Source organism: Magnolia sinica, chromosome 13 (assembly GCF_029962835.1).
Source record: "Magnolia sinica isolate HGM2019 chromosome 13, MsV1, whole genome shotgun sequence".
Classification (NCBI taxonomy): Eukaryota; Viridiplantae; Streptophyta; class Magnoliopsida; order Magnoliales; family Magnoliaceae; genus Magnolia; species Magnolia sinica.
The window spans coordinates 32,089,715-32,108,888 of NC_080585.1; the positions used below are offsets into that span (position 1 = coordinate 32,089,715).

Here is a 19,174-nt window from a genome sequence, read left to right on the forward strand (position 1 = left end):
CCTGTTGAACAGATAGGATGTCTTTCCAAACAACAAAAGCTTTGTAGGTTGAGGAAACCTTTGTCCACTAATGTAAGACGACCTCCTAATGACAAATATCTGCACTTCCATCTAGCTAAATATTTTTCAAATCTGGCTATTACTTTGTCCCATAGAAACCTGGGGGGTTTGCCTATGCACAGGGGAAGACCAACGAAAGTAGTGGGGAGACTACCAGTGGAACACTCGAAGAAATCCACGAACATGCATAATTCTTCTTCCTCCATATTTACGCCAAGCATCTTCGATTTTTGGAGATTAACTTTAAGCCCCGAAGTTGCCTCGAAGCATCGGATAATAGTACGCAAGTTGCTAATTTTATCGAAGTCTGCCTCGCAGAAGAGGAACGTGTCATCTGCGAATTGGATGTGAGTTATCTGAGAAGTTATGCCTTTGACCTTGAAGCCGCTAATGATACCTTTCTCTTGCCCTTTTCTCAGCATCCTGGAAAGGGCTTCGCCGACAATGAGGAAGAGAAAAGGGGATAGTGGATCCCCTTGACGCAGGCCACAGGAAGAGCTAAAAATACCTTTCGGGGATCCATTGAGAAGAACAAAAAATAGGGCCGATTCAACGCATACCTTCATCCAACCATTCCATTTCGCTTCGAAGCCCATATGATGTAGCATATATTGAAGGAAATTCCACTCTACGTGATTGTACGCTTTCTCAATGTTGAGCTTGCAAAGGAGGCCTATGGCTTGAGTCCAAACATTCATAAGCTATGAGAGCCAAATCAATAATTTGCCTACCCGGGATAAATGCACTTTGATTGTCATAAATAATGTTATCCAACACTCCTCTCAGCCGGGACATTAAGACTTTTGCCAGGATTTTATAGGGGCTGCCAAGGAGACTAATCGGCCTGAAGTCTTTTAATGAATCTGCTCCCGGAACCTTTGGAATAAGCGCTATGAATGAAGCCCCCAAATCCTTGGATAGATGACCATGATCGTGAAATTCATTGAAGGACGCCATAAAATCATCTTTTAGCATTTCCCAGAACACTTGAAAGAAAATAATCGGAAAACCGTCGAGGCCGGGAGCCTTCTCACCCCCTAGCGCATCAACTGCCCTTTTGATTTCTTTAAGAGAGAACTCAGCTTCGATGGCCCTGGCGTCCACATCAGATATGCGATCGAATTGCAGTTGATCAAGTTTAGGCCTTATCCAACCTTCGTTGTGCAGTAGTTTGGAGAAGTAACGGACTGTTTCAGCGGAGATTTGGTCCTTATCCTCTGTTCTAACCCCATTGACCATCAGACTGTTAATCCTATTGTTTCTGGCACGGGCACTAGCAATGCTGTGGAAGTATTTTGTATTTTTGTCTCATTCTTTAATCCATTTAGATCTAGATTTTTGTCTCCACGAGATTTCGTCTTCCGTCACTCTAGCTGTATATATTTGGATTAACTATAATCTTCTAGCCCGAGTGTTCGAGGACATCTAATTAAATTCAGCATTGCGATCTATCAATTGTAGCTCGTGAAGGATTTTGGACGTTTCTGTCGCCCTTTTCCGAAGGTCCACCGCTTTCCACCCTTTGATGTGCTCTTTTAGAAGTTTCAATTTCCTACATAACTTGAAACCCGTGAACCCTTCTACCTCTTATCCTAACCACCACTCTTTAATCTTTTAGTTAAAGCCTTCAATCTTTAGCCAAGAGATCTCGAATCTAAAAGGTTTATGACCCTAGTTTTGAATATCTGCATCCAGAAGCAATGGGCTGTGATCTAACATAGGCTTTGGTAATATGGATTGCGAAACAAGGTGAAAAGCATCAACCCACTCCACCGAGAGAAGGAAACGATCCAGCCTGGCAAGAATTGGATCAACCCTGCCATTAGACCAAGTGTATTTGGAGCCTATAAGCTGGAGGTCCACCAATTCCTGAGAGTCGATCCATATAGAGAAGGAACGCATGATTGAAGAGAGATTCCTACCATTGGATTTGTCTTCCACATATCGAGTAATATTGAAATCGCCCCCTATGCCCCACGGACCATTGAACAGCAGCCTAGCCGCATCCAATTCCTCCCAAAAAAGCTTTCTAATGTCATCTTGATTCGGACTGTAAACAGATGTAATAAGACATTTGAAATCAGAGCATATTTCTTTGAGGATAATGGAAACACAGAAAGAACCAGTCCAAGAATTTTCTAAAGTCCAGTCTGAAGATTTCCATGCCACCACAATACCCCCTTTGCTACCGATTGCGTCTAAAGCCACCCACTTTACTTCTTTTTCCTTCCATAGCGTCACCATTAACCTGTCATTGAAATTTTGGACCTTCGTCTCCTGGACGCAAATAACATCCGCCTTGCTTCGGCCTGAAATATCTTTGATGATCCTTCTCTTTTGGCTGGATCCCACCCATCTAACGTTCCACGATAGAGTCTTCTTCTAAGAAATCGATCTGCCCCGTAGTCCTCCTTTAACGTTGCCTGAATACTCCCCTTTGGAATAATTTGCCCTGGACTGCAGATTGAGGAGCTCCCTGTTGGTGACTGTCTTCATAAGAGATCGTTTTGGAGATCTAGAAGGTGTCAGGGGTCGGCCACGAGATTCAATGCAATGAAAAAGGGCTACAAAATCTTCAGGGTAGTTGCCAAAAGATAACCCAATGGCCCTGCCAACGTGTCCCATTGCGTCTCTAATCCATTTCTTTTTTTGGATAATATTCACTAGCTGCGCCCTGTGATCTGCATTACCTAGCTGAGGTAAATTGGTATCCTCCATATCTTCTGAGGATCCTCCTGTTCTAATCTGAAGAGGCTTTGCTTCTAAATTCTACTAAGTTAACTACTCACTCAACACTGTTGACCATTTTCCTCCAATTTGAACATTATAGAACGCAGCATCACTCTTGTCATCAATCTGATGCTGGCATCATTTAGGGTCTGTTTGGTAGAATGCCTAAAAATGAGTTAATCATAGTTGTGTATTAGAGATCATGATCTTTAATACATAGTTCCATTTAGTTAATCATAATAATGTATTAGAGATCGCCTTTCAAAAAATATAATGTATTAGAGATCATGATCTCTAATACAAAACTATGATTAACTAAAATAAGTTAAACATTTTCAGGCATCTGCCAAGCAGGCCGTTAGGCTTTACATGCAAATCACAGCTGCACATGCACAGACAGAATGTGAAAGTTACCTGATGGTGACCTTAAAAGTTCAAAAATCCACAAACAGTCTGATCCATGCTTCAATCAGTTAAAAGGGACACTACTGTAGATGAATCGTCAAATTTAGTTATCAGAAAATGCAAAATTTCTCTTTCTTTACAATATAAAATGCCCAAATTTAGAAGAAGAATGGAACAGCAAGGACTTCATGCCATTTCAGACTTACTCCTCTAAGTCCTGTAGATTTCTACCAAATTTTTTAGTCTCATTGGATTCCAATAACTTTCTCTAAATACCAAGTTGACTTGGCCAAGTTACATTGACCTGACCTAGATTTAATTCGTACTATGCATAGGTTCATAATTATCTGTATGAGCGTGAGTTCTTCCATCAAAATTTTTTTTTTTGTAGGTACCCTTCCATGTTAACTGTTTAGTATCTTACATGCTTTAGCTCTATGTGATGAAGTAAATGAAGATGAGCTACCTTTAAACATTGCCAGTTATTAGGTTATCAGAAAATATTATATTCTTGGACCACCTGTTATTTCAGTTGTCTTCCTCTATATCTTTTTTAAAAATGTTATTATCAATTAACACAAATTCTGAAATAGGTAAGCATCGTGATGGAGCAAATGCTTCGGTTGCTTCACGATTGTGGGTTACCCATGGAGGATGTTGACTTCATTAACACTGATGGACTGACGATGAATAAACTCTTGTTGGAGGTTGGCTTTTCTTTTTCTTTTTCTTTTTTATCTATTTCTTTTCTAAAAATACCCCCTTATGGAAAACAATACATTTTTTGGAGCTTATGTATTTTATGATTTCTAATATAGATGAATTTATTGTAAGAACTCTCATGTATTCATTATGAGATTATTATGATGATTTCTATGATCTTGGAATTTTTATTTATTTATTTTTTGTTTCCATTTAATTCAATAAAGTGATATCAAGGTTTTATGTATTGCTATTGTTAGATGTATTGGCAACCTTGAGATACAGAGACATGTATCAATTTCGTCGATAATATCATAGATACTGGGGAATATATTGTTGTTTGGGGGAAACATTAGGAAAACGATAGAATTTTATAATGAAACTTCAAGAGATGTTAAATGACACGTGATTACATAGTTAGGATTCATGTTATTACAAATGAGAAACTATACATAATAGGTTTACGTTGTATGAGGGTCTAAATGTGCTGTTGAATAGAAGCAATGCATTCATATCCAAAATGAGTTCATGTCACTCAATTATAATACAAAACAATAGATGCTTTTCGAACATGAGCGCTTGTTCAAAGGGGATCTTTCTTATGCCTAAATCTTATGTTTTCCTTTGGGCCGCGGCCTCCTTCAATGTGGAGAGGCTCATAGTTAGTAGGCTTTTTGGGTCATAGATAGTGGACTTTTTGGAGACTGCATCCTGTTGCTTTCTTTTTCATTCTTTTGGCTTCGCTGCTTTATTAATAAATTGTCATCCTTCCAAAAAATAATAATAATAAACTTTTTTTCCTCCATTTTCACCTTCAAAATCTTCTCTTCCCCCCCTCTCAAATCCATGTTAATGCGTGAAAATCAGCAACATGGATTTCTATTAGAACCTGTGCTAATTGCTAATAGGTAGAAAGAAAACGATGTTTCACAAGTTTTCCTAACCTTCGAGTCCCGACTAGTTTCTGCCGTTGAGTTGCTATTTCTTCCCCAAATTCATGTATTGATTTGTAAAAGCTCAAGTAAGATATTCCATAATGGCGATAGTGGCCGTAGCAGCCACCATCATTACCATTATGGTACAGCCTTCATTTATTTTTATTTTTTTGAAGAAAACCCATATCAGCCCCGTAATTGCCGTTACAAGTCATTTTTTCTTTATCGACCATTACGGCTGATACAACCCCGTAACACGTAACGGTTGCCACTGTTACCATTATATTATGGCTTCAGCAGTCGTTATGGCACACCATGAATTCAAGTGGAGTTGTTAAAACAGCTAGGAAGAGATCCTCCCAATTTTATTTTATTTTTTGAAAATTTTGGTTTTTTTTTTTTTTTGAAAATTTTTCTTGATCTTTTATTTCTGCCCTTATTATCACTGGTGAGTCGATATCGCATGCATCGGTGATACAATGCATTGATAACAAAGGGCAACAATTGATATCTCATAGTATTTTAAAATTTTCAAAATATTGGCCAATTTAATGATGCATGCGACTCTTTTGTGAAGCGTGTTATAACTCCTACATTTCGTATTGCTGAGGTGCGAATTGCGATACCAATAGTATCAGCCTATATTATCTGTTGTCTTGCTGATACATTGAATACTGGTTGATGGAATTTGTTTGTAATCTACTCAATCTATTTTGGGTGGATTTGAATAGTTTGCTGACCCCAATTAGTTGGGGATAAGGCTTAGATGCCAATAGATGTTGATGAGCATTCAGATGGTTTGATATGTTTGTGTAATGCATGTTTCGTTCTTGTCTTCCGATTGCATTTTGAAGGTGACAACAACTTGCATTTGTTCTTATTTGTTACCATTTTGTGTCACCAGTTTTACGTTTATGTTTTATTCATGTTTGTCATGTTGTGTAGTTTGATGTCTTATTATTACTAGCCACATGTAATTTTCTGTTAGTTGCAGGTAAAAAATGCCTCCCCCTTTTCTGATGTCAAAACTATGAGAGGCAATTCTATCAAATTGAATTCATATTATTACCTGCTGTGTTGTGCTGCCATACATTTGGTGGCTAGATCACCACTGTAGGGCAAAGGTGGTTATTCTGTTCATTGCCATTTATTGGGGTCCATATTATAAGGCCATGTATTGAACTACTGTTTTTTGACCAGAAGGGTAGAGAGATTCTCTACCTCTTCTTTTGAGTTAAGGCATCTGCTTTTGCTGGTGTGCCTGCAGATCATGATCAGAAGACGGGCTAATGAACCATGAAGAAGAGCGACATGGGTTCTCAGGATTCTCAACACCATGAAGGGTGTAGTTGAGAATTGCATCCATTTTCTGTGGTGTTGATATGACTAGTGTTCGAAATATCGGTATCGTGTTATGTATCGCATCCTTGGGATACAGATACATATCAGTTATCGCACGGGATATATCGTTTGTATTGGGTAATTTATCACACTTTTTGGGAAACATGGGGAAACATTGGGAAAATGGTTGAATTTTTCAATAAAACTTAAGGGATTGTTAAAAAAATACCTTAATACACTCTTTTAAATCATATCATCTCAAAAAAGAAGTGCGCATAATAGGTTTCCTTTGCATAGGCCATAGGGTAATAAGCTATGTGTTGCTTGACTGAACTAATGCAACTATATTCAAATTGAATGCATAACATTTAGAGTGTATGCGATGATCATTTCATCAAACACTCTTAAATACTTCGAAATTGGTCTTGATTGACAGCTGGTTGAAGTGAAATTAAAAACAACAAAAAACAAAATATTTTAATAATAATTTATTAATTTTTAATTAGAAAATGATTTGTATTTTCTGAAAACTGACAAGGACTTGACAAATCAGTAGATCAGCCCTCATATATGCTTGATTTCATGTTTGGAGTGCAACATTGTAAGCAATTTGGGAGAAATTGGGGAAATTTTGGAAATTTCCCAAATTTGACCACCTACACTCAAATTTCAATATTAGAGTGTATGTGATGATCATTTAATCAAATATTCCAAAATACTTCAAAATTAGTCTCAATTGACAGCTGGTTGAAGGAAAAGTTTGAAAAAAAACATAAAGAACATGAAGAACCAATGGATATCGAAATCAACCCTCTCAACTCCATGATTTTCATGAAAAACATGCATAACCAATGGATTTGTAACCATTTGAAATTGATTTAATATAATTTCAACAAAAAAGGATAGTAAATTGAAAATGCTCACTGAATCAAACATGTGGGATGCATCAGCACTACTTGTGCGTTTCGTATGCACAGGTGAGATACAAGAGATATCGTGGGATATATCGGCCAATATTGTCGATATGTAAAACACTGCTCTCTCTCTCTCTCTCTCTCTCTCTCTCTCTCTCTCCCTAGGGTTTACTCTTGTTTTCTACTTATGGAAGACCGTCTTGACAAATGAATTCTCTCTCAAAAAAATCTTGACAAGTGAATAACTATATCATGCCTAAACTTGATTTCCCGATCATATTCCATTAGGGAAGACATTTTAACTAAGTCCCCAAGAGTAAAAGGGAGGGTTTGAGGTAGGATCAGGTTTTTCCTAACTCTATGTATTAATGACCACATTGCATGAATTCACAGAAGAATCATTTTCATCGAGTTTCCATACCATGATTAGCAATCTTTGTTTTTTTAAAAGGTAAAAATATTTTATTAGAAAAAGAACCAAAGAAAATCTGAGGTGAACTTGCACCAACGATGCCCAATAGCGAGGAGAAAGATTGGCAATCCTTGTTGATACAATGTTAGGAACGAAACATAGTTGAAAGGAATCTAATCTGTCTATGAAAATATTCTTTCTGTATTTTAAGTCTTGTCCCACTTACGTACTTTATGCAAATGTTTGTTTATTTTGTAAGACTTAACCATAATATATGATGAGACTTCTACTTGTTGCTCTTTTGAATAATCCCTACAGGCAAACCCACGAATGACACTTTTTACTGGAAGCTCACGCGTGGCAGAGAAGTTGGCCGTTGACCTGAAAGGGCGTGTTAAATTGGAAGATGCAGGTTTTGATTGGAAAATCCTTGGTCCTGATGTTCAACAGGTTTCTCTCAAGCAGTCTACAAATTAGCACCATGTGGTAGCCATTTTAAATTCTCAGGCTCTCATATCATTCATTGAATGAAATTGATCTTTGATTTTTGTTTTTGAATGACAGGTTGATTATGTTGCATGGGTTTGTGACCAAGATGCATATGCCTGTAGTGGTCAGAAGTGCTCTGCACAATCTATTCTATTTATGCATGAGGTTAGTTCTATCTTTTGATGTTTGTATGGTAGATGCTTCAAGCTTATAGTCAAGCTTGCATAATACATTAGCTTACACATGCCTTTTCCAATTTCAAACACACACACGCATGCACGGTGCGTGCGTGCATGTTTCTGGTATCACATTCGACTTAAGGTACTAAACTCGTCCAATCAGGTGTGAGTACCTGTTAGCTCTTAGGATCCTGTTGGGTTGGGTTCAGGCCAGAGTGGGGGCTCTTAAATTTTTTTTTATTGGTAGATTGTTTCCATCCGTTTTTCTGAAGGGGAGAGATAAATTTGACATGGACCTTGGCTGTCTATTTCTCTGAAACCATGAAAGAACAAAAATAAACATTGATTTCTCAGTCAATCTCTGTAGAAACTATAAAACCTCAAGATAAAAGACGTAAATGCTGAACAGAGATCAAGCAAATAAGAAACTGAAATCCTGAGAAAGCCTCAAACAAGCAACCAAACTTCCTGAGAGAATTCCAAAAGAGAGAGCTATAACAATGGACATATGCTTTCTCTAGTTACTTTATAAGAGGAGCAATTGCATTCTTTTTTTTTTTTTTGGAAAGGTGAGCAATTGGAGTTCTTGGCAATTGGAAACCATAGAGAGGAGTTGAGCCCTGATTGAAGACACCCCCTTGTGGGGGAGAAGACTAATAGTAATTGCTAAGTTATGTAGTACTAAATTAATTAGTTATCAGGTAATTAGGTATCCAACCAGATCCGATTTTTAACGGGTTTAAAGTGGTCGACCCAAACCAGACCCGATTTTTAACAGGCCCGAAAATTGAACCTGGACCCATTTAAATCTGGTCCGTTCCCTCGGGTACCTGCAGATCCAGGTACCTTTGACATCCCCAAGCTTAAAGTTATGTTTCAAATTTCCTTACACATCAGGAGAGATAAAAACAAGATTGTCACATTAAAGAGATCAAGTAGAAGAAAAGTTTTGTATCTATGAAAACCTTATAAATAACGTCTATGCATGCTTTTCTTTGACTCTTTTTGTCTTCAGATGAATTTTATCAAACTGGAATTCATGGGGAATTTCTATAAGTCTTGCGTTCTGGTGCACATGCCTTCTTTGTTTCCATGTTCTCTTTCTTCTTGTATAAATTCTTCATGATTTTCTGGGAGCATTGCTCCTTTGTTTGTAAGGTTTGGGAGCTTCTTTTTTTTTTTTTTGGGGGGGGGGGGGGGGATTGTTCCATTTTGATTGGGTGATGCCTGGATTGGTTGGGGAGCTGATGTGGGCCTGGCATTAAGGGGGAGTTGGATAAGTAGGCAAAGTGCTGTGGAGAATGCTCATTTTGGGGATTTTCTGGATCAATTAGGGTCATTGTAACAGGAGGGCTTTTCATAATAGTTCTTCTGTCCAAGAGGTCATTAGGGAAATTAAGTGGAATATAGTGGGATGGGCTTCTTTTGTTAAAGAAGTCAAATCTGTAAATCCTCTCTTTTTTGTTTGTAGTTAGTGTGTATTCTTTTGCGTTCTTGGCTTGTTTTTTTTTTTTTTTTTAAAATAAAATGTTGTTATCTCTAAAAAAAATTGATTTTATGCAGAACTGGAAATCAAGTGAGCTCCTTCCCAAAATGAAATCCCTTTCTGAGAGAAGGAAACTAGAAGATTTAACTATTGGTCCTGTTCTTACTGTAAGTGTGCTACTTTGAAAGCTATCCCTCGTTATCTTGTTCTTTACACATTTTAATGCCATATTTGAGAGATGCCTACAAATTGTCAATGTTTCACATAACTTTAACCTATTAGAATTTTGGACCTGCTGGTCGTGAACGTTTATAATAGCTTACATGAATTTTGAAGTGTTCAAGATCATCAATCTTGCAATATGTTTGAATATTCCCAAGTTACAAAATTTCTGTGGGTCCTATGGGGCAAGAATACTAGGACTTATTAATGGAAATCATGTCAATAGCTAGTGCTTTTGTATGATCGTACTTACAATAGTAGGTCCAATGTGAAAAGAAGAAAAAGGAGGATGTGGAAAAATCACGTGGCACCCTCTAAGGTTGCTTTTATTTATAGATTTATAATGGACGAGTCTAGTGCAAGTAGTCGTAGTACTTCACATGGTGCAAGAATTACTTGATACAATACTCACAGTAACAAGACAATAGTGTCCTCGATAAAAGAAAAACTTTATTCCTTGAATCTTGGATCCCATAATAATCAACATCTTCTCCACTTTTCTAATCTATCTTCTTGTGTAGAATATTCAAGGATGTGACTACTATATAATGTTTCGTTTATATTTGTCCATTATAACATATAATAGATGCTTTGGCCATGTTCAAAGGTGACTATAATTTCTCTGATTAGGAGGAGTTTGTTCAAGTTGAAGGCTCTAAAAGGAGAAGGAGAAGGCCCAAAAGGACATGGGTGGAGGTAGTAAGAAAAAACTTGATGACCTATGGTTTGGCTAAGGATATGGTCCTTGATAGAGCAGAATGGTGGAATAGGATTCATGTAGCAGATCTCATTTGGTTGGGATAAAGGCTGAGATTGTTGTTGTTGCTGTTGTTATTGTTATCGCTATCGCTCTTGCTGTTGTTGTTGCCGCTGGTATTATTATTATTATTATTTATAACATATAACCAAGTATTTTCTCATAAACAAAATTTTAAGGGGTTATTTTTTATTAGAAAATCTAATCCATACAAAATCGGATGCGAATCTGGAAGCATGTAACCAATGTATATTTCAGAGCACTATGGAATCCCACATGCAAATGAAGAAACTTTCCAACGGATATTCAACATATAATTGCTAACTACTATCTTCTATAGTTTATAATTTCGATGTTGACAATTGATTCAAGAGGCTGTTCTGGTGGATACAATGATGTCACTGTAGTCTAAAACTCTTAATCAAGGTATTCTGTATTGATAACGGTGGTTTTACAGTTACCAGTGTTGTCATGTGCGATCGCATGTGTGCATATCCATATGCAGATCGCATATGCGATCACATATGTGGCATATGTGAAAATATGTGATCTATGATCGCATATTGGCCATGGCACATTAATTATTTTAATTTTTTGTAAAAAAAAAAAAAAAAACCACACACACAATTTTGCCTGTAAAAAGGCTTCCAAACCTCCATTTGCAATATTCTCACCCCAAAACTCTCTTACTTTCTTCTCTTACATTTCTTAATTCCAAGTGGTCTCTCACTCTCTCTTACCTTTCCTACTTCCAAGTGGTTTTAATCTCTCTCTCTCTCTCTCTCTCTCTCTCTCTCTCTCCTATATTCCTTCTCTCTTGGAAGTTGGAAGATCAAGATTCAAGAACTTCCAAGTTTCAAGGAAGATAGCTTGTTGATTTTCTACAATAATAAATAAATAACTTATTGATTTTGTTGTTACTTCTTACTTGTTAACTATATTGTTGAATTCATTTTATTTCTCTCAAATGTATTTTAAATATGTAAAATTATTTATCTATTAACTTAAGAAAGTTCCCCTTAGTTTCTTATATATTTTTATTTTTATTTTTTTTAATTTTTCGAAAAAAAAAGGTGCTTGAATATGCGATTGTGCATTGCATATGTGATTCAACAACATTGATAGTTACCATCGTTGGCGATACGAAGTATCGGCATAACCACCAATATGGGAGACATAACGGTCGATATGTCCTCATATTGCTCTCTCTCTCTCTCTCTCTCGGAAAAAAAAATCTAGAAAATTCAGAAAAATGTGAATATTCCAAACATGCATTCTTTTTTAGTTTTGAACATGATTTTGGTAGTATAACGGTCCACTCTTTGGTGAGAATGTTGTATCGGGCTGTCTGATGTATTTATGAACCTAACAACCCGAGATTGACTATGAACCTTTTTTATTTAATTTTAACTATATAATATTAATGATAAATTTATTAGAATGAATGTAATACCAAAACATCTCACATTTACATGTTTTACTATTATTTACAGTATTAGTCTATTACATACCTCGCTACTCGCGTCATTTCATTTCAACATACGGACCCTAGAAACTTTTGTATACTATCATGTAAGTTCTATATCTAATAATTTGATATCATTTACCCCAATAAATAAGAAAATTTTGAAATTAAATTCGTGTGAATAGTGTTGCCGATTTGGGGCTGATTTGGCGGACTACTCGATGCCCTAAATCAGCCTCAAATTCATACTATCTATTGGCACTTATCCCACTAATGGATCGGTGGACATATATTGGATAGTGAAGAAGAAAATTATCAAATGGTCCTATTTCAAAAAACAAGTGTCTGCAAATTACCGGTTAAAATCATTCAAACAATTTGATTTTGGGCTCGTGACTTAGCAACAACGGTCCCATAATTTAATTGGTTACTTTTGAGTTAATATGTGCATCCTTTAGATTTTTTAAGGGCCACATGTGTGGGACCCACCTTGATGAATGTGTCATATATCCATGCTAATCCATCCATTTTTCCAACTCCTTTTAGGGCATGGTCCAAAAATGAGGCAAATCCAAATCTCAAGTAGACCGCTAGTGATGAGACCCTAAACTTGGGCCCAACTCAATGTATGTGTTGTATCCATGCTGTCGATATGTTTTCTGATGAGCCATGTATGTGTTGTATCCATGCCGTCGATATGTTTTCTCATGAGCCCAAAAATTTCAAGGCATGGTTGAAATGCTACTGGAGGTGCTTTGTGGCCCCCCACCATGATGTATACGTTTTATCTATGAGGCAAATTCAAATCTTAGGTGGACCATATGACAGGAAACGGTGATGATCGAATGCCCACCATTAAAAACCTCCTAGGGTTCATTGTAACGTTTTCCATCCAACCTGTTGATTACGTCATATCGACCTAGATGAAGGGAAAACACAATTATCAGCTTGATCCAAAAATTTTGTGGTAATAAAGAAGTTTTTAATGGTGGCCGTTCAATCACCATCGTTTCCTGTGGTGTGATCCACCTAAGATATGGATTTGCCTCATTTTTCTGTTCATGCCATAAAATGATTTGGCAAAATGGATGGACAGCGTGGATAAAATGCATACATCATGGTAGGGCCCATAAAGCACCACTGTCCAGTAGCAATTGGCTACTGGCAAAGTTAGTAGGCAATTCGCGTGCTGGGCGAGGCCCTAACCATGGGGCCCACCTCAATGTATGTGTTGTATATCCATGTCGTCCATGTGTTTTGCCAACTCAGTTTAGGTCATGGTCCAAAAAATGAAGCAGATGCAAATCTTAGGTGGACCACACCACAGGAAAAAGTGGTCACTTAACGCCCACCATTAAAAATTTCTAGGGTCCAACGTAATGTTTATTTGCCATCCAACCTGTTGATAAGGTCACACAGAGTTGGATGAAAGAGAGAACACAAATAGCAGCTTGATCCAAAGCTTTGTGGCCCCAAGAAGTTTAATTGGTGGAAATTCAATCCCTACTATGTGGTCCACTTGAGATATGGATTTGCTTCATGCCAAGGACCATGCCCTAAATTGAGTTGGAAAGTTCGATGGACGGCATGGATGTACAACACATACATTAAGGTGGGCCCCACAAGTGCACGGAGCCCATACACATCTAGACTAAAAGAAATTAAGATGTGGTGGTGAAATAGCCACGATGTCGTTTCTCTTAAAGAAGGGAGAGAGAGAGAGAGAGAGAGAGAGAGAGAGAGAGTGGTAATGATAGGGGTCAATAGGGGTCGAGAACTGCCACCGTAGAGGATGAGGAAGAAGAAGAAGTAGAGTAAAGTAGAAGAAAAAGAAGATAGGTAAGTCCCTTTTTTTGTTTTACTTTTTTTTTTTTTTTTTTGCTTCATCGTAACGGGTCCATAATGACTGTTATAGCTTGTAACGGCCGATACGGGGGCCATAATGGTCGTTACGACCCCTTTTTTTCCCTCACCTCGCTTCAGACCTGTATCGCTAATGGCCTTAGTCATTATTGGCATGAATCAGCCGTTACGGCCAAAACATAACTGATTTTGCACACCTTGCTCTCAATGCATGTTTCTCTTATTTCTTGAAGCTAGTTTACTTTATTTTTTAACGTCACTAACTTTTGGCGTAGATAAGGAATGAGAATCATTAACCAACTTAGTTATATCAAACCCTAGGACCAAATCATGTCCTAACACACTCAATCCAAAACATAAAGATTCTTCCACTTGAAAAGAAAGGAATAACAATGCAATAACCAACGGATAATCGAAGCTCTCACTAGTTTTAATGGCCTAGATGTTACGCCCCACGTCTGAAAACATGCAGCCCAGGGCCTAAAGAAAAGATAAAAATGTCATAGAAGTTGCTGGTTCTTATATGATAGGAAACTAAAGAGAAGCCCTAGCACTAATCTAGGCCTTATATTAAGTATTAACTATGGCCTGTATGTTATAATGTCAACCCTACATTCTTTGTTCAAAGAAAAATGAGTAACTTAAGTGAGACATAAGCAAAGGCAAAAAACAAACTAAATTTCGTTAAAAATAAATCAAAAATTGAAACTATAGGGAAATGCCACCAAAAGACTCTTTTGTGGACCCAAAAGTGTATCGCGGGTGCAACAATGTGTGGTCCATTGATGGGTCTACAGATTTGTCTCATTATAAAAGATATTTGGGCCCCTTTTCATGCTATAATCCATTCTAAAACTCTTCGTCAAGTACATCAATCTGATCCATCAACATTAGGTAGTCTATATTCTTGTTGTCCTCCCCAGGTTGGGAAGGACTCGATGTTGAGTCTGATCCATTGTCCGATGCTTTATATGGTGTAAGATTAGCAACATCGAACATATTGGAAGTGTTTACTTCAGGTGGTAGCTCAATGTGATAGGCGTTGTCGTTAATCCGTTTCAAATCTTACATGAGCTAATATTTTTTTTGCTTTAACTTGTTGTAAGTTCCTGCCGTAAACCTTTCTTTTTGCATGTAGACCCACACTAGATCTCCCTTTTCGAAAACCACCTTCCAACATTTTCTCTCCGCTGCAAACCTTGCATGGGACAGAAAGCTGACAGCCCCCGTGGTTGCGGGTTTTGCCCGGATCCTCTCTCTTATAGGTTTTAATACTATTTTCTGATTATTTTTCGTGAAGGTGTATATATTTTCTCAACCATCATGAATGGTCTGTCAATCCAATAATATGTGGCACACGTTCATCCCTTGGACTATGTCGCACCATACATCGTCATGATAAGTTTTACCAATCGTGAAAGTAACCAAACAATGATTAGAAACTTTTACCTCACTACCTTGCTTAAACCAAGTAATTTTATATGGTATTAGATGCCTCTAGGTCTTCATCTGGAGCTTTTCTATTAACTCTTCAGAGACGACATTTTCACAGCTACCACTATCGACAATCACCCTACAACATGTGCCATTTTGTGTAGCTCGCATAGAAGATATTTGTTGGTAACCAATCCTCTTCCTTAAGCAATTTGGGTGCAAGAAGAGCTTTTGGAATCTACAACGTTTCTGGACCATTACCATAAATTTTGCCATCTCTATTGTTGGTATCATAAATCGCGCCATGCGTTCCCTCTGTGGTCTCACCTTGATCATCAACTGATTATTCCTCCACGTCTGCTTTGAAGCTACTGGCCAAATTGCCTGGTCAATTCCTACATTCAGAAGAATATGCCCAATTTTGTTGCATTTGTAGTACCGACTATTATTCTGATTCATTCATGCTATTGCTTCATCATTCAAAACTCGTGACCTGGATGTTGAAGTGACATTTTTTGTTAGACTCGAATCCTCTATAGGCTTACTACTGCTACTTGGAATACCAATGGATCGATTAGAAGCTTCGGCTTGACCATACCTAGCTTTGCTTCTCTTTTCAACCAAGGCGGCTTACTTGCATGCTTCTGCACTCGAATCCTCTATAGGCTTACTACTGCTACTTGGAATACCAATGGATCGATTAGAAGCTTCCGTGTGACCATACCTAGCTTTGCTTCTCTTTTCAACCAAGGCGGCTTACTTATTATTCTAGGCCAACAAATGATGGAACTCTTCTGCGTACTCCTCTACTGTCTTGTCCCCTCGTCGTATATGTTGCAATCGTCGAAAAAGAGACCGTATGTAGTCAATAGGTAAAGAGGCCTTCTTTATGAGAGACTTCATCTTCTTCCATGTTTTCACTTTGGACTTTCTGCACCTTTCTCGGGTGGCCCTAACATGTTCCCACCACGCTGAAGCTCTACCTTTCAACTTCATGCCGATTATTTCACCTTTTTTTTTTTTTTTGGCTTCATCCACATTTGTAATCAAAGATCCTCTCCACAACATCAATCCAATTCAGAAAATCACCCCCACACATACTACCATGATATTCAGGGACTTCTACCTTCACTAACTCTCTACTTCGGTCATCTAATCCCTCCTTCCCGCTTGTCACAGCTCAATAAAATGGAGCTTCACGATGGAACGAGTTAGTGTGACTCCCACAGTCCCCACTTGACTCATTGTCATCGTTTTCCTGAGTTGGTGGTTCATTCCTCGCTAATAGCATAATGAGTTGTTGGGAGATGGTCTGCATCTACCTCTTTAATATGGAAAATCTCTTTTCTACTGGATCTGCGTCTTCCTCGTCCAATCTTCATGCAATACGGCCTCTACCTCTATGCGGCATCATTGTATGATAAGAAGCCTACAAAAGAATGAAACAATGGCAGAAGTGGAGGCTTTGATACCAAATATGGTGTAGCTAACGAATAAGAATCATTAACTGCACACAATTATATCAAACGCTAGGATCAAATCATGCCTAAACACACCTAAAAAAAAAAAAAAGAAGAAAAGGAGAGAGATTCTTCTGCTTGAAAAGAAAGGAAAAACAATGCAATAACTAGCGAATAATTGAAGCACTCACCAATTTTGATGGCCTAGATTATAAGCCCCATGTGTGAAAATATGCAATTGCATAAACCCTAGACCACGGCTTTTAGAAAAGATAAAAATGTCCCAAAAGCTACTGGACATTTTTTATTTATTGAGTTTTTATATGAAGGGAAATAAAAGAGAAGCCCTAGTACTAATATGGGCCTTACATCAAGCATAAACTATGATCTGGAAGTTATAATCTCAACCTATACTCTTTATTCAAAGGAAAATGACTAAAATTCTTCTATCAACTGAAGTGAGACATAAGCAAAGCAAAAATAAACTAAAATTCGTCCAAAAATAAACCAAAATTTGGAAGTAAAGGGAAATGTCACCAAAAGATCTTTTTGTGGACCCAAAAGTGTACAACAGGTGCCATAGCGCGCGGTCCATTGATGGGTCCATGGATTTGGCCCATTATGAAAGATATTTGCGCCCCCTTTCCATGCACTAATCCATCCTGAAACTCTTCAACAAGTACATCAGCCCAATCCATCAACATTAGGTAGTTCATATCCTCATCAAATATCTCTAAATGTGACCCCAAATTTATTTATGTATTTATTTATTTTCTTTTTGCAGGTTACAACTGCTAGCATGCTAGAACATATGTATAGTTTGCTTGAAATTCCAGGATCAAAGCTACTCTTTGGAGGTGAAGCTTTACAAAACCATTCTATTCCGAAGATATATGGGGCTATGAAGCCGACTGCTGTTTTTATTCCATTGGATGAAATGCTAAAGGACAACAACTTCAATCTTGTTACAAAAGAGATCTTTGGACCATTCCAGGTAAGAAGTTTATTTGGAGGAAGGTTATCAAATTTTGATTACTTGATGCAGAAATGAGAAAGATATGCCATATTATCAAATTTTGATTCTAAAATTAAAAATATGATTATGAATTTATGAATAAAGTTGCAGGTGGGCTAGGCTGGGCTCCCCAACCAGAGTTTAGGTTTCCTTGGGGCTGCTGCATTTGGCCTGAGCTCCATGGGTTGGACCTAATTCTAAATTTTAGGTCTATAAAACCGATGCTTGCATCTGCTTATAGGCACAGACCAGTAAGCCAGACTTATTTAACATTGGTGTCTGAGTATTTGATTGGTGGGCCCGGCTGAGCCTGGACTCTGGTCCTTAGATCATGGACTGGACCTGGACATACTTCATCCTGGCGCAGGCCAGCCTAGTCATTTGAGAGAACAACAGGTCTTATGGAAACTGAGAGAGGTTGTCAGTCTAAACTTCAATGGAAAACTTTTGAAACATAAAGGTCTTATGAGGATTTCCTTGTGTTGCAGCATCTTTCACTAACCACTGTTTCTGTCACTAAAGTGTGCTGTTGTTTGGTTTCAGATTGTTACTGAATATAAACAGGATCAGCTTGAAATGGTGTTGGATGCTTGTGAGAGGATGCACGCGCATTTGACCTCTGCGGTGGTTTCAAATGATATCTTATTTCTGCAGGCAAGAGTTGCAATAACCAGCGTATCAAACTAAAGTTAATGTCAATGGATTTGATAGTGTTTCATAGATTCGTTAATCGAACTTATTTTAATGTAATTGCACTGTTTATAGCCATCTTGTTGATTTTCTTGCAATTGTAAAACTACCTTACTTTTTCACCATAATATCAATCACTAGGAGAAGCTAAAACAAAATAATTATGATAAACTTGTAAGAGAAGAATTTGTCAATATAAAGCTTGAGTTAAAGGTAGTCGATGTACAATAACTATCTTGCACTTGATGATGATGGCCAAGGTACGGTGACTTGGGAGTTCCTCTTTGTCATTGATTAAAATCATTTTCTTGACCAGGCCAAAAGGTCACGGAAATCTGGGGACCAGCGTTGAATAGAGGAACCTCCAAATCACAAATTTTCTGGTCAAGCATTAAATCATCATCATCATCATACCTTGTCCTAGCTATTTGCATCAACTTCACAAATCCTGTTTCTTCAATCATTCCTATCTAAATACCCTATCCTCAGAAAGAATGGAAAGGAAAACCCTTCATGTCATACTATAAAGTAGTCAGGGCTGACACTGAGGATATAACTTAGCAGTGCAGAGTAACTCTCAAGTTCCAGTGGGTATAGTAAATGACAGCACTATTT

At 37.7% G+C, this 19,174-nt stretch overlaps 1 protein-coding gene across 2 annotated transcripts in view; it reads left to right on the top strand.

The window, feature by feature from the left end:
- The window catches only part of LOC131223473 (delta-1-pyrroline-5-carboxylate dehydrogenase 12A1, mitochondrial), a 91,581-nt gene that overhangs the window by 62,659 nt on the left and 9,748 nt on the right, over positions 1-19,174 (top strand). For both annotated transcript variants that reach the window (XM_058218901.1, XM_058218902.1), the window contains 6 exons: positions 3,789-3,902; positions 7,818-7,949; positions 8,064-8,153; positions 9,731-9,820; positions 17,639-17,848; positions 18,413-18,523. In XM_058218901.1, the coding sequence (XP_058074884.1) occupies positions 3,789-3,902; positions 7,818-7,949; positions 8,064-8,153; positions 9,731-9,820; positions 17,639-17,848; positions 18,413-18,523 (747 nt within the window). The remainder of the gene's footprint in view (positions 1-3,788; positions 3,903-7,817; positions 7,950-8,063; positions 8,154-9,730; positions 9,821-17,638; positions 17,849-18,412; positions 18,524-19,174) is intronic.